Genomic DNA, 18,067 nt, shown 5'->3' on the forward strand with positions numbered 1-18,067 from the left:
TTCAAAGTTTAGACAACTGTGGTTCACACTTGGTTGGCTTAAGTAACACTACGGGTGAAGACCCAAGATAGGCTGTCCTAACTACTAGATGCTCATTTCGCTATTATTTATTCAAGTAGCTGGCTCAGGTATACATACCCTACTGCAGGCATAATTCTGCCCAGCAGTGAGATACACACTGTGTAAGCTTGGCCCTGAGATCACTGCCCAGCAATTTACTTGACAGCATGAAGAACCCTGGCACACGCGTGATGTAAGAACTTGATTCATGAGTCCTTGCGCAGTCTCTAAAGCTTAGCATGCACGTCAGCTCGTGGGTGGAACAAACACAGCAGCGAGCTTCCATGTGAGCAAAGAAAGGAAAATGCAGGATGAAGAATTCAGGACAAGGTTGAAGCAAGATGACCGAAACAATCAGGGAGGTAAATGCATCGCTCCAAGGTTAGGCATGCATCTGAGTGAACAAGTGAAAACCTGCCTCTCCCTCCAGGAAAGGAATTCTCCACCCTTCAGGAAAAAAAAAAAGAACAGAACATTATTCCCAAGTAACAGACTGCACAGAAAAAAAGGAAAGAAAGGGAGTGCCAGAGTGTCAATTTATTTATTCATCAAGCAAGGGAAACCTGAACAGGTGACATCACCAAGACAGCAAAAGCAAATTTGTTTAAATACAACTGTTTCCAACATATGTTTCTGACTGAATCAGTTCAGATAATCTTGCTATTTTAATACCGATTTTATAGGTTTACATTAGATCAACTATGTATTCACGCCTGGGTTTCCCCAAAAAAGGACCTCATGGCCAGCTGACTGACGTCTTTTCAGAACGTGGACTGCACACCATTCCCTAGAAACACAGTGAAAACTTTTCATGCTGCGCTGCACTATTCAGCTGCAATTCATTCAGCCAAACGATATCTTCCACTTTTTGCAAATCTGACAGAAGTACATCCAGGTCTCTCAACAGACAGCGATAAATCTGCCTCCCCAGCCACTAGTGACAGAAAACCCAGGTTCCAGTGGTGACAGCCTTTTATAGTTCAATCTGAACGAGAAACTCGCTCTAGTTCATCGATACTTCTGGCATTTCAAAACCTCCTGGCATTCTGAAAGCTTTCTGTCTAGGCTGGGAGAGGGGGAGCAAGCTTCACACAAGCAAAAAATAATGGAAAAAAAACACACAAGGAATAGAATAGATCAGTATCTATTTCAAAAGAGTTAACAACTTTGGGGTTAGAGTGTTTCCTCAGAATGTGTAGAACCAAAATTCATGTGCTTCCTTAAACCAGGGGATAAAACTCATCTGAGGCAGATTTCCTGCTCATTTATATTTAGGTATTCCAACAAAAGCCTTTTGCCCTTACTCTTGAAGAAATGAGACATTCATGGAATATTGTAATTTAGACTGGAAGGAACCTTGAGGTCTCTATTCCCACCTCCTGCTCAATGCAGAGCCAACTTAAAAGTCAGATCAGGTTGCTCAGGGCTTTGTTCAGTCAAGTTCTACTTTCACATGAAGTATTCACTGAGTCAGACAGAGAGAGGATGACACCTCACCCAGCCCAGTCAACTAAGGATGGGGCAACACATTCCAGTGCTTGACCACTCTCACTGCAAAATACTTTTCCTAACAGCTAATACAATTTTAACTTATGGCCATTACCCCTTGTTCTTTCTCTGTGCATCTCCAAAAAGAGTCTGTTTTCTCCAAATGATCAAAATGATTCTATGATTCTATCTCCCCCCACCGCTACCTTTGCCTGCTCCTCAAGGCTAAACCTTGTTGCCTCACTTTCTCATGTGCTCCAGTCCACTAATTGCCCCCGTGGTACTCTGATGGAATTAATTCAGTTTATCAACACCTTTCTTGTACTAGGTGTCCCTCAACTGGATTCAGATGCAGCTCCACTATGCAAACTGGTACATTAAAAAAAAACTGGTTATGATACAATCGTATTTTGTGACATTTGGGATACTCCCTTGAAAAGTCTGAAATTTTCTTAAGATCCTCCACTGCAACCTGATCCATTCACGTTAAAACCAAGTTTTAAAAATCCTGCAATTTTTCACTTAATGAAAAAAATGTAGTGTTAAGGAGTCTAAACAGTTAAGAAACTTAGATTGAAGTTGTCAGATGTCTTTGGCTGATGAAAATTACACAGCTTTTAACTATGTTACATCACTTCATTTGAGAAATGTCAAAACAAAGAGTTTCAACATTTGTAATAAGTGTAATTTGAGACAACTTTTATAAAAGCCAAGAAGACAAAAGGCTGCAGCTTCATAGCACTGGGCAGGGAGAAGAGAAACGCTCTCATTCAGAAGAGTGGTTGAGGCAGACACAATACTGGGGTTCAAAGCATTCTGCTGCCTACAAACCCCGAGCTCGTGACACCCAGACAGTGCCTTTCACACGGTGACCTCACTCTTGGTTTTCTCCTGTTGATGTTGTTCCTGTTAATGAGCTCAAGTATTCATTGAGTCAGACACAAGGACATCATAACTACCTCATTAGGGCATTCTAACTGAGACATCTTTGAAGACCTTTTCTCACATCTGACTAACTGTTTTAAAAAACAATGGAATTTCTAAATTGAACAGTGACAACAGGAGTGATACAAGGCAATCCATAGCAGGATGCCCTGCAGCATGGCAGTCAGTTGGTATTCTTTCCTACAAGCTGAAATACATCTGCTCAAATCTCCTTACGCTAAGAATCCATGAACAGGTCCTAGACACCCTCAGTAAATCCACTAAGAAGGGGACAACAGAGTCTAAAGTGGAGCAAAAGAGATCTTTCAGTGATTTTAAGAATCTCTGAAAAGCGCCCCAAAAGTATACAATCCATTTTGGGCTGAATGAGCCCAAATCTTCAAATCACAAGGATTTTTTTTTTTTCCAATTTCATCAGGAAAATAAAACACCACAAACAATATTTTGGATTTATACCAATGTCTTGAATTCTTAATTTTTTGGTTATCAAGATGAAAGACTCAAGATACACAGTCCTAGTACATATAGTATTGGCTGTTGATACAGAAACGCGGGTGCATATGGGTAGCACCTCTTTTCATCCATTCCTGCTATCAAAGCTCCTGGGAAGACCACCTGGCGACTGAGCTGTCCTCACCCTTCGAGGCACTCTGAAACACCTCCACCAGCTGACTGCTCCACTGACCTGCTACGCTGCAAGACAACTGTCTCCGTACGTCTCTTCCGTACTGATAGTGTATGTGCAAAATTTGCTGTGAATTATAACCTCAGAAATAAGTCAACTCTCATGAAAATTAATTCTTGAACTTCCTGAAGAAAAACCAAAGAAAAACAAAAGAAAAAACCCTTACCACGTGGATCCTGAGAGACCAGCAATGTAAGTCGCACAGTCTAAAATTCCCGATTCATAAAGTGCTTTCATGACTCCAGCAAACCCTACCATGGCACGAAATCCACCTCCTGAACCCAATATCGCTATCACTGGGACCTGCATAGATGAGAAGAACAGCACATCACCACATCAATTCCAATAAAGACTTAAAAGTAGTAAATAAACGTTATTCATCAATCACTGGCCAAACATACCAGCCTTGTGCAATTAATAGGTCACCATCCAGAGATCCTCACGGCAGAGAAGAAACCTGTGCTTTTCCAAACGTGTGCACAAAAGTTCTAACAAGCCAAAAAGAAGGTATTCTGCAGTCTCTTAGCGGTACGTGCGTAAGAGACAGCAAAAAACTTTAGTAAAACATTTTGTGATATGACTTTTAAACAGTGTATGTAGAACAGAACAGTACTATAATCCCACCCATGAAGTTATCTGGCCCCCTTAGGTTCTCTGGGCCTAAGAGTGATGTGTAATATCTATATGTCACTTACTCAGTCCCTTCTGCTTCACAAAGAGCTGGATGGCAGAAGTACTTTTGGACTGCAGCATGGGAGGAGAGCACTGCTGATCACAAGCAAGGGAAGCCAGGAACCAGTCAGCAGCAGGAGAGGTTCTGCCAAGGTGGAAAACTCACAGAGGGGCAGGGGCAGACTTCCTTCCAGCTTCCTATTTGTCTTGTGCCTAAGGACTATTAGCAACTAGGAGGTGCAAACAGAAGACATGTAACAAAGCACCTGGCATGCAGGGATATAAAGGGAAGCTAAATGGACCTAGCTCCCGTGCAGGCAAGAAGGAAGGTATGACTGAGGCAACACAAGGGCAGGAAGGAAGCATGACTTCCCAGGAGAGGGGGAGCTGCAACCTTGCTACTTCTGGCAGTGAGAGAAGTCTCCCCTTCCACCTGCAGCTCTTCACCTCGGTTCAGAGCCCTGGTGACAGAGAAGGAAGAAATGCTGTTAGGGAGGATTATGGACCACATCACAGGTTACTGGATAAGAAAGGGACAACTGACGGTAGCTGATGACTCCCTCTTCTATGGACAGTTTCAAACTGAAAGAGGGGAGATTTAGATGAGATATCAGGAAGAAATTCTTTGCTGTGAGGGTGGTGAGACCGTGGCCCAGGTTGCCCAGAGAAGCTGTGGCTGCCCCCTCCCTGGCAGTGTTCAAGGCCAGACTGGATGGGGCTTGGAGCAACCTGGTCTAGTGGAAGGTGTCCCTGCCCATGGCAGGGGGGTTGGAACTAGATGATCTTTAAGGTCCCTTCCAACCCAAACCAGTCTGTGATTCTATGATTCTATGAAATGTCTGAGTCTCACCTGGCCTTCCAGATGCTGCTACTCACTGCTCATCCATGTCAGCAATGGTGATACAAGCAGAGGAGACACTGAGCAGATGACAGATGCTTTGCCCCCTCTTGGTGCAGGAATGAGGGGCACAGGCACCAGCGGCTGTGGCCTGTGGACTTGATCTTTCCAGTCTGGAAGGGGAACGGCTGAAGCAGATACTATGAGGCTCAGGTGGTGTCACTACTGAGACTCTTGGCTTCTTGACCACGAAGCCTTGCTTGCTGATGAAGATGGTCCATGGGAAAAAAATGAATCCACCTGACCAGCAGAGTGAGGAACACCTTCATGAATAGACTTGCTAATTTAATGAGGAAGACTTCAGACTAACTTCATTGTCGGAGATCTAAGTGAGCAAAGGGTGCAAATGTTGCAAATGCAGGAGGAATTTGTGGGAGAACGCTAGTAGTGAGACCTGCACATTCCTGCTCAGAAGGAAGAGTGTTCAGAGGCTTACCTCAAATGTCTCTATATTGACGCACAGAGATCGGACAACAAACAGAAAAATTGGAAGTTCAAGTGCAGTCACGGGTCTATGACACAATGAGAATGCCACAGACTTGGTGGGACAGCACACATGCCTGGCACACTGCTATGGATGGGTGGAGGCTGGGAGGACAGGCAGGGAAAAAGGGTGCAAGGGGGCTGGGCTCTACAAGAAAGCAGCTCCTTGATTGCACAGAACACCAGGATGCAACCAGAGACATATTTTGGGAGTTTCTGGGCCATGATCAGGAAGAAAGTAACGCTAGGAATGTTGTGGCAGTCAAATTCAGACTGCTGACCAATGGGATGAAGTGGGTAAGGCCTTCTCTAAAAACCAGAAACGTCTCCTGATCTGCCTGTGGTCCTCACAGGGGATTTTAATCCCCTGCTGAAAGGTCAGCATTGTGCAAGGCATCCAGGAGGTATGTAGAGGTTTGTTGAGGCCGCACCTTGAATACTGTGTCCAGTTGTGGGCCCCGCACTTCAAGAAAGATGTTGAGGTGTTGGAGCGAGTCCAGAGGAGGGCAACCAAACTGGTGAAGGGTCTGGAGGGTCTGACCTACGAGGAACGACTGAGGGAGCTGGGGGTGTTTAGCCTGGAGAAGAGGAGGCTCAGAGGTGACCTTAGTGCAGTCTACAACTACCCAAAGGGAGGTTGGAGTGAAGTGGGAGTCGACCTCTTCTCCCAGGCAACTAGCGACAAGACAAGAGGACACAGCCTCAAGCTTCGCCAGGCGAGGGTCAGGTTGGACATTAGGAAGCATTTCTTCTCAGCAAGGGTCATTAGCCATTGGAAGGGGCTGCCCAGGGAGGTGGTGGAGTCACCATCTCTGGATGTGTTTAAGAAAAGACTGGACATGGCACTTAGTGCCATGGTCTAGTTGCCATGGTGGTGTCAGGGCAATGGTTGGACTCGATGATCCCAGAGGTCTCTTCCAACCTGGTTGATTCTGTGATTCTATGGCCTTGGTGACAATTTCCTAATGCAAATACTGGAGGGGCTGACTAATGCTGTACCTCACCTGCTGCTCACAAACAGGAAAGAACCAGGGGCAAATGGAGCCACCAGGAGCTGCTCGGGTTGCAGTTCTCACAAAGCGACCGAGTTCAGGATCAGACCAAGGTTAGGAAGTGAGCATCAGAGTCAGGACTCTGGAATTCACTATATATATATGTAGTGAAAGTCAAATACTATCATTATGACCCTCCTTAACTCCCTGTCTGCTGAAATAACGTACAGAATTTCAAGTTCCATTCACTCGCACAGATTTGTGGCACTGCTTCAGACCTTAAAATACAGCCAATAAGTCTACAAATTAAGTGAATAAACCATGTCAGGTCTCAGCATTAGCAAGCTGCTGCCCCCACGATGCCCTGTTACTTAGACCTCTAATTGCCTGCTTTCTGAAGAATTAGAATCTGTTTGAAGAAGTCGCCACTTGTAGCGAGATTTCTAAATAAAAATATACTCAGAATTTTAGAATGTTTGTCCTTCTTATCCATAATCCGAAATAGAGAAGATATTAAATTTAGTTATTAAATAAACTATTGAGTTACAAAACCACAGATATTTTTAAAGCAATCCAAACACCAGCTTCAATCCAAATGATCTCTTTGTGACGGAGCCAAAAGCTGTAAAAGTTACTAAGCAGAAACAGAACAGAGACAAATAATATTTTGGCTAGGAGTTTAAAAACATTTTATAATAAAAACATCTGATACTACTACACAGCATGAAGACAGCTTCAACTTTACAACTACCTTGCAAAAACTACAGGAGAGGTAAGGAGAATTTATGCGTATCTGTACACCTACTCAGCTACCAAGTTACAAGTGACACCATACTGAAAACCCATCTACAGGGGGTTTATTTTATACTTCTTTCCTTCTTACTTCCCAGCCTTCTCAGCCCTGACTTCAAAGCTGTTCCCTTCCATTGCATAGTATCTCCAAGGATCTAGAAAGAAGACAAAATAAAATCAAATAGCTACAGGAGAAAAACTGCCAGCAAAACCATGACCCTGGATGTGGGGAGAGCAGACTTTGGGCTGCCGAAGGAGCTAGTTAGTAAGGTCCCCTGAGAATCTGCTTTTGAAGGTACTGAGGTCCATGAATGCTGGTCACTTTTTATGAGCTATCTCTTAAGAGCACAGGAGAGGCAATTCCAAAGTGTGGGAAGTCAAGCAAGTGGGACAGAAGGCCGCCTTGGCTGACCAGGGGTCTTCTTCTAGAACTCAGGTGGAAAAGGAAGGCGTACAGACACTGGAAGCAAGGACAGGCAACATGGGAGGGCTAGAGAGATGCTGTTCGCCACTGTAGGGAGAAAATTTGTGTGGCCAAAGCTCTGTTAGAGTTCAAGCTGGCCACCACTGTGAAGGACAATAAAAAAGGCTTTTTAAAATATGTTAACAGCAAAAGGAGGATCAGAGATAACATTGGTCCGTTACTTCATCAGGTCGGTCACCTCACAAATAGGGATGTAGATAAAGCAGAGATGTTTAATGCTTCTTTGCCTCTGTCTTTGTGTAACACAGATGATGGGCCCTGGGACTGCCAGAGCCCTGCGTTGGAAGATCATTACTGGGGGGATGACTAACTCTCAGCCGACACTGAACTTGTTCGAGACTTGCTGCTCCAGCTGGATGAGCTGTCTATGGGGTCCGATGGGATTCATCCCAGGGCAATGAAAGAGCTGGCCGATGTTACTGCAGGACCTCTTTCCATTATTTTTCAACTGTCCTGGAAGTCTGGAGAAGTCCCAGTCAACTGGAAGTTGGCAAATGTTGTCCCAGTTTTCAAGAAGGGTAAGAAGGAAGACCCTGGTAATTACAGGCCTGTCAGTCTCATTTCAGTGCCTGGCAAAATTATGGAGAAGGTTATTCTGGGAGTTACTGAAAAACACTTGAGAGACAATGCACTCATTGGTCATAGCCAGCACAGGTTCACAACGGGAAAGTCCTGCTTAACCAATATTTCCTTTTATGACAAGGTCACCCATCTAGTTGACCATGGGAAGTCAGTGGATGTGGTTTTTTTTGATTTTAGCAAAGCTTTTGATACTGTCTCTCACAGTATCTTTCTGGACAAAACATCCAGCACACAGCTAGACAAGTCCATACTACGTTGGGTGAGCAATTGGCTGATGGGTCAGGCTCAAAGAGTTACAGTAAATGGGGTTACATCAGGCTGGTGGCCAGTCACCAGTGGGGTTCCCCAGGGCTCAGTTTTAGGGCCAGTGTTCTTTAATATTTTTATGAATTATCTGGACACAGGAATCGAATGTACATTAAGTTTGCCAATGATACTAAACGGCAATGACAGGAGGAGCTGTGGACTCCCTTAAGGGTAGAGAGGCCTTACAGAGAGATCTGGGTAGACTAGAGAGCTGGGCAATCACCAACCGTATCAAATTTAACAAGAGCAAGTGCCAGATTCTCCACCTGGGGTGGGGTAATCCTGGTTATATGTACAAATTGGGGGACAAGAGGCTGGAGAGCAGCCCCATAGAAAGAGATCTAGGGGGATGGGTTGACAGAAAGTTGAATATGAGTCAACAGTGCGCCCTGGCAGCCAAAAGGGCCAACTATGTCCTGGGGTGCATCAAGCACCTCCCTTGACAGGCCTTGATTGTCCCACTCTACACTGCAGTGGTGTGGCCCCACTTCGAGTACTGTGTGCAGTTTTGGGCACCTGAATATAAGAAGGGCATTGAACTATTAGAGTGTGTCCAGAGGAGGGCAACCAAGATGGTGAAAGGCCTCAAGAGAAGATTTACGAGGAGCGTCTGAGGTCACTTGGCTTGTTCAGCTTGCAGAAGAGAAGGCTGAGGGATGACCTCATTGCAGTCTACAACTTCCTCAAAGGGGGCCGTGGAGGGGGAGGTGCTGATCTCCTCTCTCTGGTGACCAACAACAGGACATGAGCAAATGGAATGAAGCTGCATCAGGGGCAGTTCAGGTTGGATAACAGGAAAAGGTTCTTCACTGAGAGGGTGGTCAGTCACCAGAACAGGCTCCCTACCGAAGTGGTCACGGCACCAAGCCTGTCAGAGTTCAAGGAGCATCTGGACGATGCTCTTAGTCATATGGTTTAGTTTTAGGTAGTCCTGCAAGAAGCAGGGAGTTGGACTTGATGATCCTTATGGGTCCTTACCAACTTGAGATATTCTATGATTCTGTGAGTCTAAAAATTAACACCATCGAGTGGTTCAGTAAAGGTCCCACCTGGTTCTCAGTTTCCGAAACCTAGAAGAATTTTCCACTGTTCCATGGTGACAAGGTAACAACCTCTTGGTTGTTACTAAGCATAAAAAGAATTAGACAGTTGTGCAGAAAGTCCCTATCTGATCAAACTGGTAATCAGACAAAAATTTCACTGAAACGCAATTTAAGGTGCCAATAGACGGGATTAGTTATAAGAAAAGGAACCATGTGACTACTGAGTTCAGTTTCTTTCTGCAGATTCCACATTCCAACCTGTGAAACTCCCCTGCGGACTGAAAACGCACAGTCACATGGAAATGATCATGCACAATGACGAAGTATGTTGAGACATTTCTTGAGGCTTCCATTCCACAAAAACTGCTTATTCTCGATACAGTAAGATTATTTGATTATCTTCATAAGTGTTAAGCTTTAGTAATAGAAACCACAGCTATTTACTGGCATCAGCATTCATCATGCACCTCCAGAGATAGCTATCTATCAAAAAATGACAAAACAAAGGTAAAGATTTAGGACGTGCCTGTTTTGTTAAGCCAACACCCCAATAACGGAGCAGTTGCTTTGAACAGAAGAGCCATATTACTAATCACAAATTTAATCATGTACGTTAGGGCTTTGAAAGCTTTTTACAAACACTACCTAATTAACCTACACAGACAAATCCCAACAGGATGAAGACGGTGGTTTGCAGGTGCAAGCCTGGAAAAAGTATGTGAGAACACTTCCAAAGCACCACTATTCAACAAATCTAATCATCAGTGCAGTGGCATGAGCACAAGGGAAAATCTGAGTTTTCTTCAGGATGCAGAGAAATCTGTAAGGAGGATCAACAAAGAATCACAGAATCACAGAATCAGCCAGGCTGGAAGAGACCTCTGGAATCATCAAGTCCAACCGTTGCCCTGACACCACCATGGCAACTAGATCATGGCACTAAGTGCCATGTCCAGGCTTTTCTTAAACACCTCCAGAGATGGTGACTCCACCACCTCCCTGGGCAGCACATTCCAATGTCTAATGACCCTTTCTGAAAAGAAATTCTTCCTAATGTCCAACCTGAAGGTCGAGAAGAGTCACTAGCATCCTGATGGCAAACGCTTCCTGTATACTTGATCCACAGGCGTTCTGGGAATCATAGATTCCTATACTGAAGGAGAGTGGGTACACGGAGAAGTAGGTGGATGTATAGTATCTCTTAATTTCCACTTGATACCAAAGCAAAGTATGAAGAGTTGCAATTACTACTTTATTTCCAGAAATAAAATTCAACTAAAGAGCTCTAGAGTAGGCGGCAGCACCTTAAGCTTCCCACAGTAAATAAAGCTTTCAAATTATGAAAAAATGACTGAAGAGAAGCATCTACTGCACATTTACATACATTTATTTCAGCGAACTGAATACAAGTTGACTTGTAGGCACAAGTCAGGCGATGAAGGTTAAGGGTCCTTTTCTGCTCTGCAGAGGAACGTAGAGCACATTTCCAAGCAGCTAGGTTTGTTAAAGCAGCCTTTTAGCTGCAATTCAGTTTCCAACACGTTTAAGGGCAAGAAATGGTAAAATCTGGAATTACATTCACGCATCTTACAAGTTGCTCTCTAGGATAAATAGGGTAGAGGCAGGGGGGAAGTAGCTTCAGACAGAGCACAAAGGGAAAAGAACCAAGAAGCCATCTCATGATTGAGAAAGAATGGAGAAAAGACAGGATACGAAGGTGTGCATGTTTCTCCATGTGCACAGGCTGGGGCTGACACACTCTTTGAGGCACTCTGAACCCCAAAGTCCTTTGTACATAATCAGTAAAACCGGGGCAGAGGTACTAAATCCATTCAAGCAGTGTGTCAAACTTAGACCACAAAGGTGAGTGACTCAAAAGAAAGTGATGTGGTGAGTCAACGGCAAAAATGTGAATTGAATTCAAAAGTCTTGGAGACAAAAGCCCACTGTTCTAATCCCTGGCCACACTGCCACGCTCAATTCTATATGGTTGTGCCCACTTCTGAACAAGCAAAAGGCTATGCCAGTGTGGCTTTCTTTTTCCGATGGTTGGTCTGCACGGCACAATGATGGCAAAGAAATGACAAGTTGCAAGAAGATGATGAAGTGGAGGGTACTGAGGTGTTGGAGCGAGTCCAGAGGAGGACAACCAAGCTGGTGAAGGGTCTGGAGGGTCTGACCTACGAGGAACGGCTGAGGGAGCTGGGGGGTGTTTAGCCTGGAGAAGAGGAGGCTCAGAGGTGACCTTAGTGCAGTCTACAACTACATGAAGGGAGGTTGTAGTGGAGTGGGAGTCGGCCTCTTCTCCCAGGCAACTAGCGATAGGACAAGAGGACACAGCCTCAAGCTTCACCAGGGGAGGTTCAGGTTGGACATTAGGAAGCATTTCTTCTCAGAAAGGGTCATTAGACATTGGAAGGGGCTGCCCAGGGAGGTGGTGGAGTCACCATCTCTGGATGTGTTTAAGAAAAGACTGGACATGGCACTTAGTGCCATGGTCTAGTTGACATGGTGGTGTCAGGGCAATGGTTGGACTTGATGATCCCAGAGGTCTCTTCCAACCTGATTGATTCTGTGATTCTGTGATGAGGGACCCAAGGTAGTTTTGAACAAACCAGGTTAGATATCATCCAAACAACCTCCACTGAACAGGATTTCAACACGCTGATGAAGTGTTTCATCGTACAGTACATCCGTACTGTTTCTAGGATCCATGGGGCACTGCACTGTGTGGACAAGCTCAGCACCATACAGTTCCACTTCAATCAACGGGGACCTCATCTCAACAAGTGCCGACTGCTTCATCACCAAACTGGGCATGAAAAGGAACAGTATTTGGGAAACAAGAGATGCTTTAAGAAAAGCAAGCTCTGAAAAAGGCATCTCCATCATATTTTCCAGTAATCTGGCAAAAAAGGTTAAAACATATTAAATCTTGTTTTGGGAATGAGTGGTGCAGATGTTTTTATCCAAATGCCCTGGAAACACAGTGCACAAAATCTGGACAAGAATACCTGTGGTCGAAAAAAAATTGCCTCAGGGTACATAGATGATTATTAAAAAATTGTTCCGTAAATATAGTTTTAGAGAACTACCTGCTTTCTTTAACTGATTATAGTATTTTTAGTAAAATGTTTAAAGCAATAAAAATTATAAAAATAAACTGAGCAATAACACAGGTACGAGAAATCTCATCCTCTGTGTTTTCAGAACACGTCTCAAGATTAAATAAGGAAATTTGGAAGTCCTCATTTCCCCATCCAGGGATGTGTAATTATTTCACAGGTATTAAAGTCTTATAGCATCCCTGCAAGGCACACGTGTTGCTATTCACAGATGAAGAAACTTAGGTGAACTTTAAGTAAGTAAGTGACTTGTTTAAGATTAAACAATGACTCACAGGCAGCTAAGAATACTCATTATGTCTCCTGACTTCTGATGCCATGTTAAGACTACAAACATCCTATAAATCCTCCTGCTATCTCCCATCTGTAGCAATAAAAGTAAAAATGACAGGCTGTAAGGACAAAACTGTATTTTAATTTGAACAAAAAGGGGTTTTTCATCGCTAGAAGCAGCTAAAAATTCTGACAAGTCAGCTTAAAACGAGACACTTGGCGTATGAAAAACGGGAGGATCACATTACCTCAGTCCTTCCTAGGGTTGATAAGCCTCCAATTAGAGATTACTGTCTGGTCTTGGAAGATGCAATTTAACTCATAAACTTTCAGTATTTGAGAAAGTGAGGGATACCAAGGGAAGATGATGACAAAAAGAATAGGAAATCTTACCTAGCATTCACAATAATTCATGCACACATACCACCTGCACAGAACTGATAATTGAGGCACTGAGTATCACTCCAGTCCTAACTGGATCTTGGCAAAATATCTGCATCCTTTCTGAGAAAGATATTGTTCTGCTGTAGAAGATCAGACCAATGTCACCTCCACAGTTATCTATTCTGATAAGATTTGCATGTGTTAAGGTTAAAATAACTGAACTGAAAACTGAAAAACCTTGAAAATGTTCTGTCATAATATGCACAATATATATCTCTACAAATAAAGTACGCACGATACTCGTCAAATCCTTTCATCTTCCTCAGAAAGCTCACACAAGCACATTTTACTATGCAAGACAGAGTTCAAAAATATACAATAACACATTTACCACCTGCTCAAAACTTCGTAGAAATTTAAAAGGAATTCTTCAGTGTTCGTTCCAGCTTCTGCAAAAGACAGTCACATTCTGCTTATACTAAAAACCCACAAAAGGAATCAATATCAATGAATTAATCAACACAGATTAATTCATTGACTCTGTTCATTGCTTGACACCCCCCCACATACACACCGTCTTCCTGTCACAATTCTGGGAGCAGAACAGGACAGGGAACAAGCAAGGAAAGAGGATGATGGAAAAGCTACTACAAAACAAGTGGATCTGTACCAAGTGTATCCTTAAGTAACTCAAAATAATGCAGTGTTTTACGAAATCACTGAAAAGATCAGTAGGGTTCAGCACCCTTCCTCACTTTGATGCGACCCAAACCACCACCAGTCCATCTAGATCTTTCTGTTGGCTTGGTACAGAGCACCAGCCAGTCAATGAACGCTGCAGTTTCTCATATTCTCTAAGAAATAAACTTCATAATCCTAATCCTATAAAATGGGCTTAAGGAAAAGATGACAGGAAGGAAGGAATGAAACTAATTTCTAAGCTGACTCTTAACATTAAAACAGCTCATTTCCTGCCTAATCCTTCAGACACGAAGGCCATAGAGCCAAGGCCGTTTTAAGAGCACAGGCTGGATATCCAGCATGCAAGGGCAGGTTCTGCGGCTGGGCACGTGCCCAGAGCCACCGCACACTTCTTGTGCAGCAGATATTTCACATGCCCTTTGGGCACTTTTCAGATGACGATCTCAGCTCAGAACGAACACCTTAACAAAGCATGGAATTCAGAATCAGAGCAAAATGAAAAGCATGGATTTCTCTCCTTCACCCAATTTTAACCTAGGCACAGCCTGCTAAGGATTAAAACAAAGAACCAGATAAAAGTTACACCAGCTTGTTCAAGGTGCCAGTGCAAAGGGAAAGCTGGGATTTCTGTCCTACGATGGCACTTACACAGTCTTGTCCTTTTGCATGTAATGACCGTATCTTATGTAAGCAAAGCTTCGTTTTGGCACAGGATTTGGTCTCGTTAAACTTTAATCTATACATTTCGAGGACAAGAAAAATTATTCTTCATTCTAAATATTGTATGCATGTAGAGAAAAAAGACATTTTTTTGCTTCTGCCATCTGTCTTTACGTTGAACCCTTCTACCTCATATGTCTCATTCATTCCTTTGAGAGACAAACGCAGGACTCCAAAGGTGATACCAGTCTTGATGTGAACTCTCCAAACTTACATCACGAGAAGTGGTCAGGTTCTTGCTGTTCTCCTCTCCTAGAAATGATTTCATACTGTGCATGATATTATCTTTTCTCTGTTGCCGAAATTTCTTCTCCTCATCACACAGAGCCATGCTGAACCGGAGATCGGTTGAAGAGCTATTTTGCGAAACAGAAAGGCATAATTCAAAACAGAATTAAAAATATCACCTCAGGAAATGAATGGAAGTAAGAGTAAATTCCTCATTAACTCACAGAAGATGAAATAGAATAAAATTATTATTAGTCATGCAACACAATTGCATCAGCTGATTTCATGGAGTTACGGACACAAAGAACAAAGGCACGCTGTGTCTTTAAGACATGCATTTGATATAGAAACCTCATTGATTCACATACTAGTGAAAACCAAACACAAAATATGCAGCTCCTAGTGGTGCATTAGGTGGTCTTAAAAAAAAAATAAATAAAAATATAGCAAGTGAGTTCACCACTCACATACAATTACAAATTTAGAGTCTAGAAATTTGAATTCTCTGCTTATCCACTGAACAAAGAACTCAACGAAAAATTTTCATACATTTCTACTAACACATACTCTTCTTAAGTTAGAGGTTCATGTTGAGAGAGGAGAGGATAATTTTGACTCTGTATCCATTCAGTCTCACAATCAAAAACTGTATGGATCTCCGCATAAATTGTACTGGCTGGCCAGAGGAAAAAGCCTTTTTCGCTAGCTTTTTCACAGAATCACAGAATGTCAAGGATTGGAAGGGACCTCAAAAGATCATCCAGTCCAATCCCCTGCCGGAGCAGGATTACCTGGATCATATCACACGGGAACATGTCCAGGCGGGTCCCGAATGTTTCCAGAGAAGGAGACTCCACAACCTCTCTGGGCAGCCTGTGACAGTGTTCGGTCACCCTCACCGTAAAGAAGTTTTTCCTCGTATTTATGTGGAACCTCCTGTGTTCCAGCTTGCACCCATTGCCCCTTGTCCTGTCAAGGGATGTCACTGAGAAGAGCCTGGCTCCATCCTCATGACACTTGCCCTTTACATATTTATAAACATTAATGAGGTCACCCCTCAGTCTCCTCTTCTCCAAGCTAAAGAGACCCAGCTCCCTCAGCCTCTCCTCACAAGGGAGATGTTCCACCCCCTTAATCACCTTCGTGGCTCTGTGCTGGACTCTCTCTAGCAGTTCCCTGTCCTTCTTGAACTGAGGGGCGCAGAACTGGACACAATACTCCAGATGCGGCCTCACCAGGGCAGAGTAGAGGGGGAGGAGAACCTCCCCTGCCCTGCCAACCACCCCCCTTCCAATACACCCCAGGATGCCATCGGCCCTCCTGGCCACAAGGGCACCTTGCCAGCTCATGGCCATCCTGCTGTCCACCAGGACAGGTTTTTTTTCCCCATATTGTGAGATCAAAAATGTATATAGGGCTGCATAAAGACCTCAATACTGTACTTAAATAAAAGCTACAACTTCAGCTCCCACTTTTCATTTCAGGTATCAAGGCAGGATAAACAATTTGAACTACCCAGAGGGAGGTCGTAGTGAAGTGGGAGTCGGCCTCTTCTCCCAGGCAACCAGCAATAGGACAAGAGGACACAGCCTCAAGCTTCGCCAGGGGAGGGTCAGGTTGGACATTAGGAAGCATTTCTTCTCAGAAAGGGTCATTAGACATTGGAATGGGCTGCCCAGGGAGGTGGTGGAGTCACCATCTCTGGAGGGGTTTAAGAAAAGACTGGACATGGCACTTAGTGCCCTGGTCTAGTTGCCATGGTGGTGTCAGGGCAATGGTTGGACTCGATGATCCCAGAGGGCTCTTCCAACCTGATTGATTCTGTAATTCTGTGAACTGTCACCTCATTTGCACTAGTTAACTCACTGCACCTGTATGCCCTTGCAAGGGTTTGAACTGCAATCCCTCCCAGCAGCACTGCCTCTAGCAGACAGCAGCGAGAAGCAGTGCACAAATTTCTCCTGGTATCTGCCTCACTGAATTCTCGTATTTACAAAGATGAGCTAAAAATGTTTGTGGATACTTTGACACGTTAGCTACAAGGCAGCATTTTTAAGAGTCCTTCGTGAAGAACATACAATTGTGAAATGGATCTTTTTAGGCACAGATAATAATTCTTCAGATTGTTTAAAATCCTGTTATGTAATAAAATAACGGGACTAAGAAAAAGGGAGAAAAAGACTGCCTAGAAGCAATGTTCCATGAAGGTATACACGATACCGTGAACAAGAGGTCCACGCAGAATCTAAAATCTGTGCTGCCATCCGAGAAGAACAAAGCAGAACTCGATCAGATCCTTTTGTTTAACATATCTCAACGCCTACTGCCTAAGAGCAGCAAGACACAGCCAAGCATCTTCTGTTCATCTAACGTCAGAGATATGTAATACTTGTAATGTACGAGCCCTGGAAGGTTTAGAGGTGGTCTAGAGGACCACCCACACATGAGTCGCTACTAGCACAAAACGATGAGCACAAATTATCCCTGGGGGATGCTTGTCATTGTGAAGGAGTTTTACATTTACAGTTACAGTGCTCAGCACTGCTATTTATAGTCACAGACAAAAAAAAGACTCTTTAAATGCCTTCTTCTCAGTAATTCCTTTTTAGACTTAAAAGATATTTTTCTGATTATGCCTCAAGGTGATTTTTGATCTTTCACCTAGATAGGCTAAGAAAGGGGCAGAAAGAACCTAGAGAGAAGGGAAAAAAAAAAAGCAAAAAAAAAAAAGGTAGGCAACCACTTAGCTTTACACATGGTAAAACCCTGGCCCTACTGAGATCTTTGCCTTTGACTTCAGTACTGGATGTGTTTAAAAAAAGACTGGACACGGCACTTAGTGCTGTGGTCTAGTTGACATGGTGGTGTCAGGGCAATGGTTGGACTCGATGATCCCAGAGGGCTCTTCCAACCTGATTGATTCTGTGATTCTGTGATACTGCACGGTATTAACATGCAAATACATTTCAGGGGCAGTTTGTAATGAGTATCCATATACGCTGAAAGTTAACGTGAGAAGCAGAGTTACCACAGAAGGTAAAATAATGAGGGTAAGAGCTGAACCTGGTATCTATGAGTTTATTAGAGAAAAAGCCCTTGAAAAGGAAAGCACTTAACGTACACCAGGGTGAGAAACTCATATATGATGGCCTTGTTCCTGCAGACATTTGGAAAGGGCACACCTAGTAGCACAAGTAATGGTGTT

At 43.6% G+C, this 18,067-nt stretch overlaps 1 protein-coding gene across 1 annotated transcript in view; it reads right to left on the reverse strand.

Moving 5' to 3' along the window:
* Positions 1–18,067, reverse strand: part of PLA2G4A (phospholipase A2 group IVA) — a 78,175-nt gene that overhangs the window by 26,518 nt on the left and 33,590 nt on the right. The window contains exons 6-7 of the mRNA XM_068416968.1: positions 14,849–14,990; positions 3,345–3,481 (exon numbers count right to left, since the gene is read on the reverse strand). Coding sequence (XP_068273069.1) covers positions 3,345–3,481; positions 14,849–14,990 — 279 coding nt within the window. The remainder of the gene's footprint in view (positions 1–3,344; positions 3,482–14,848; positions 14,991–18,067) is intronic.

The sequence above is a fragment of the Nyctibius grandis genome, chromosome 21 (assembly GCF_013368605.1).
Source record: "Nyctibius grandis isolate bNycGra1 chromosome 21, bNycGra1.pri, whole genome shotgun sequence".
In the NCBI taxonomy this organism is placed as follows: Eukaryota; Metazoa; Chordata; class Aves; order Nyctibiiformes; family Nyctibiidae; genus Nyctibius; species Nyctibius grandis.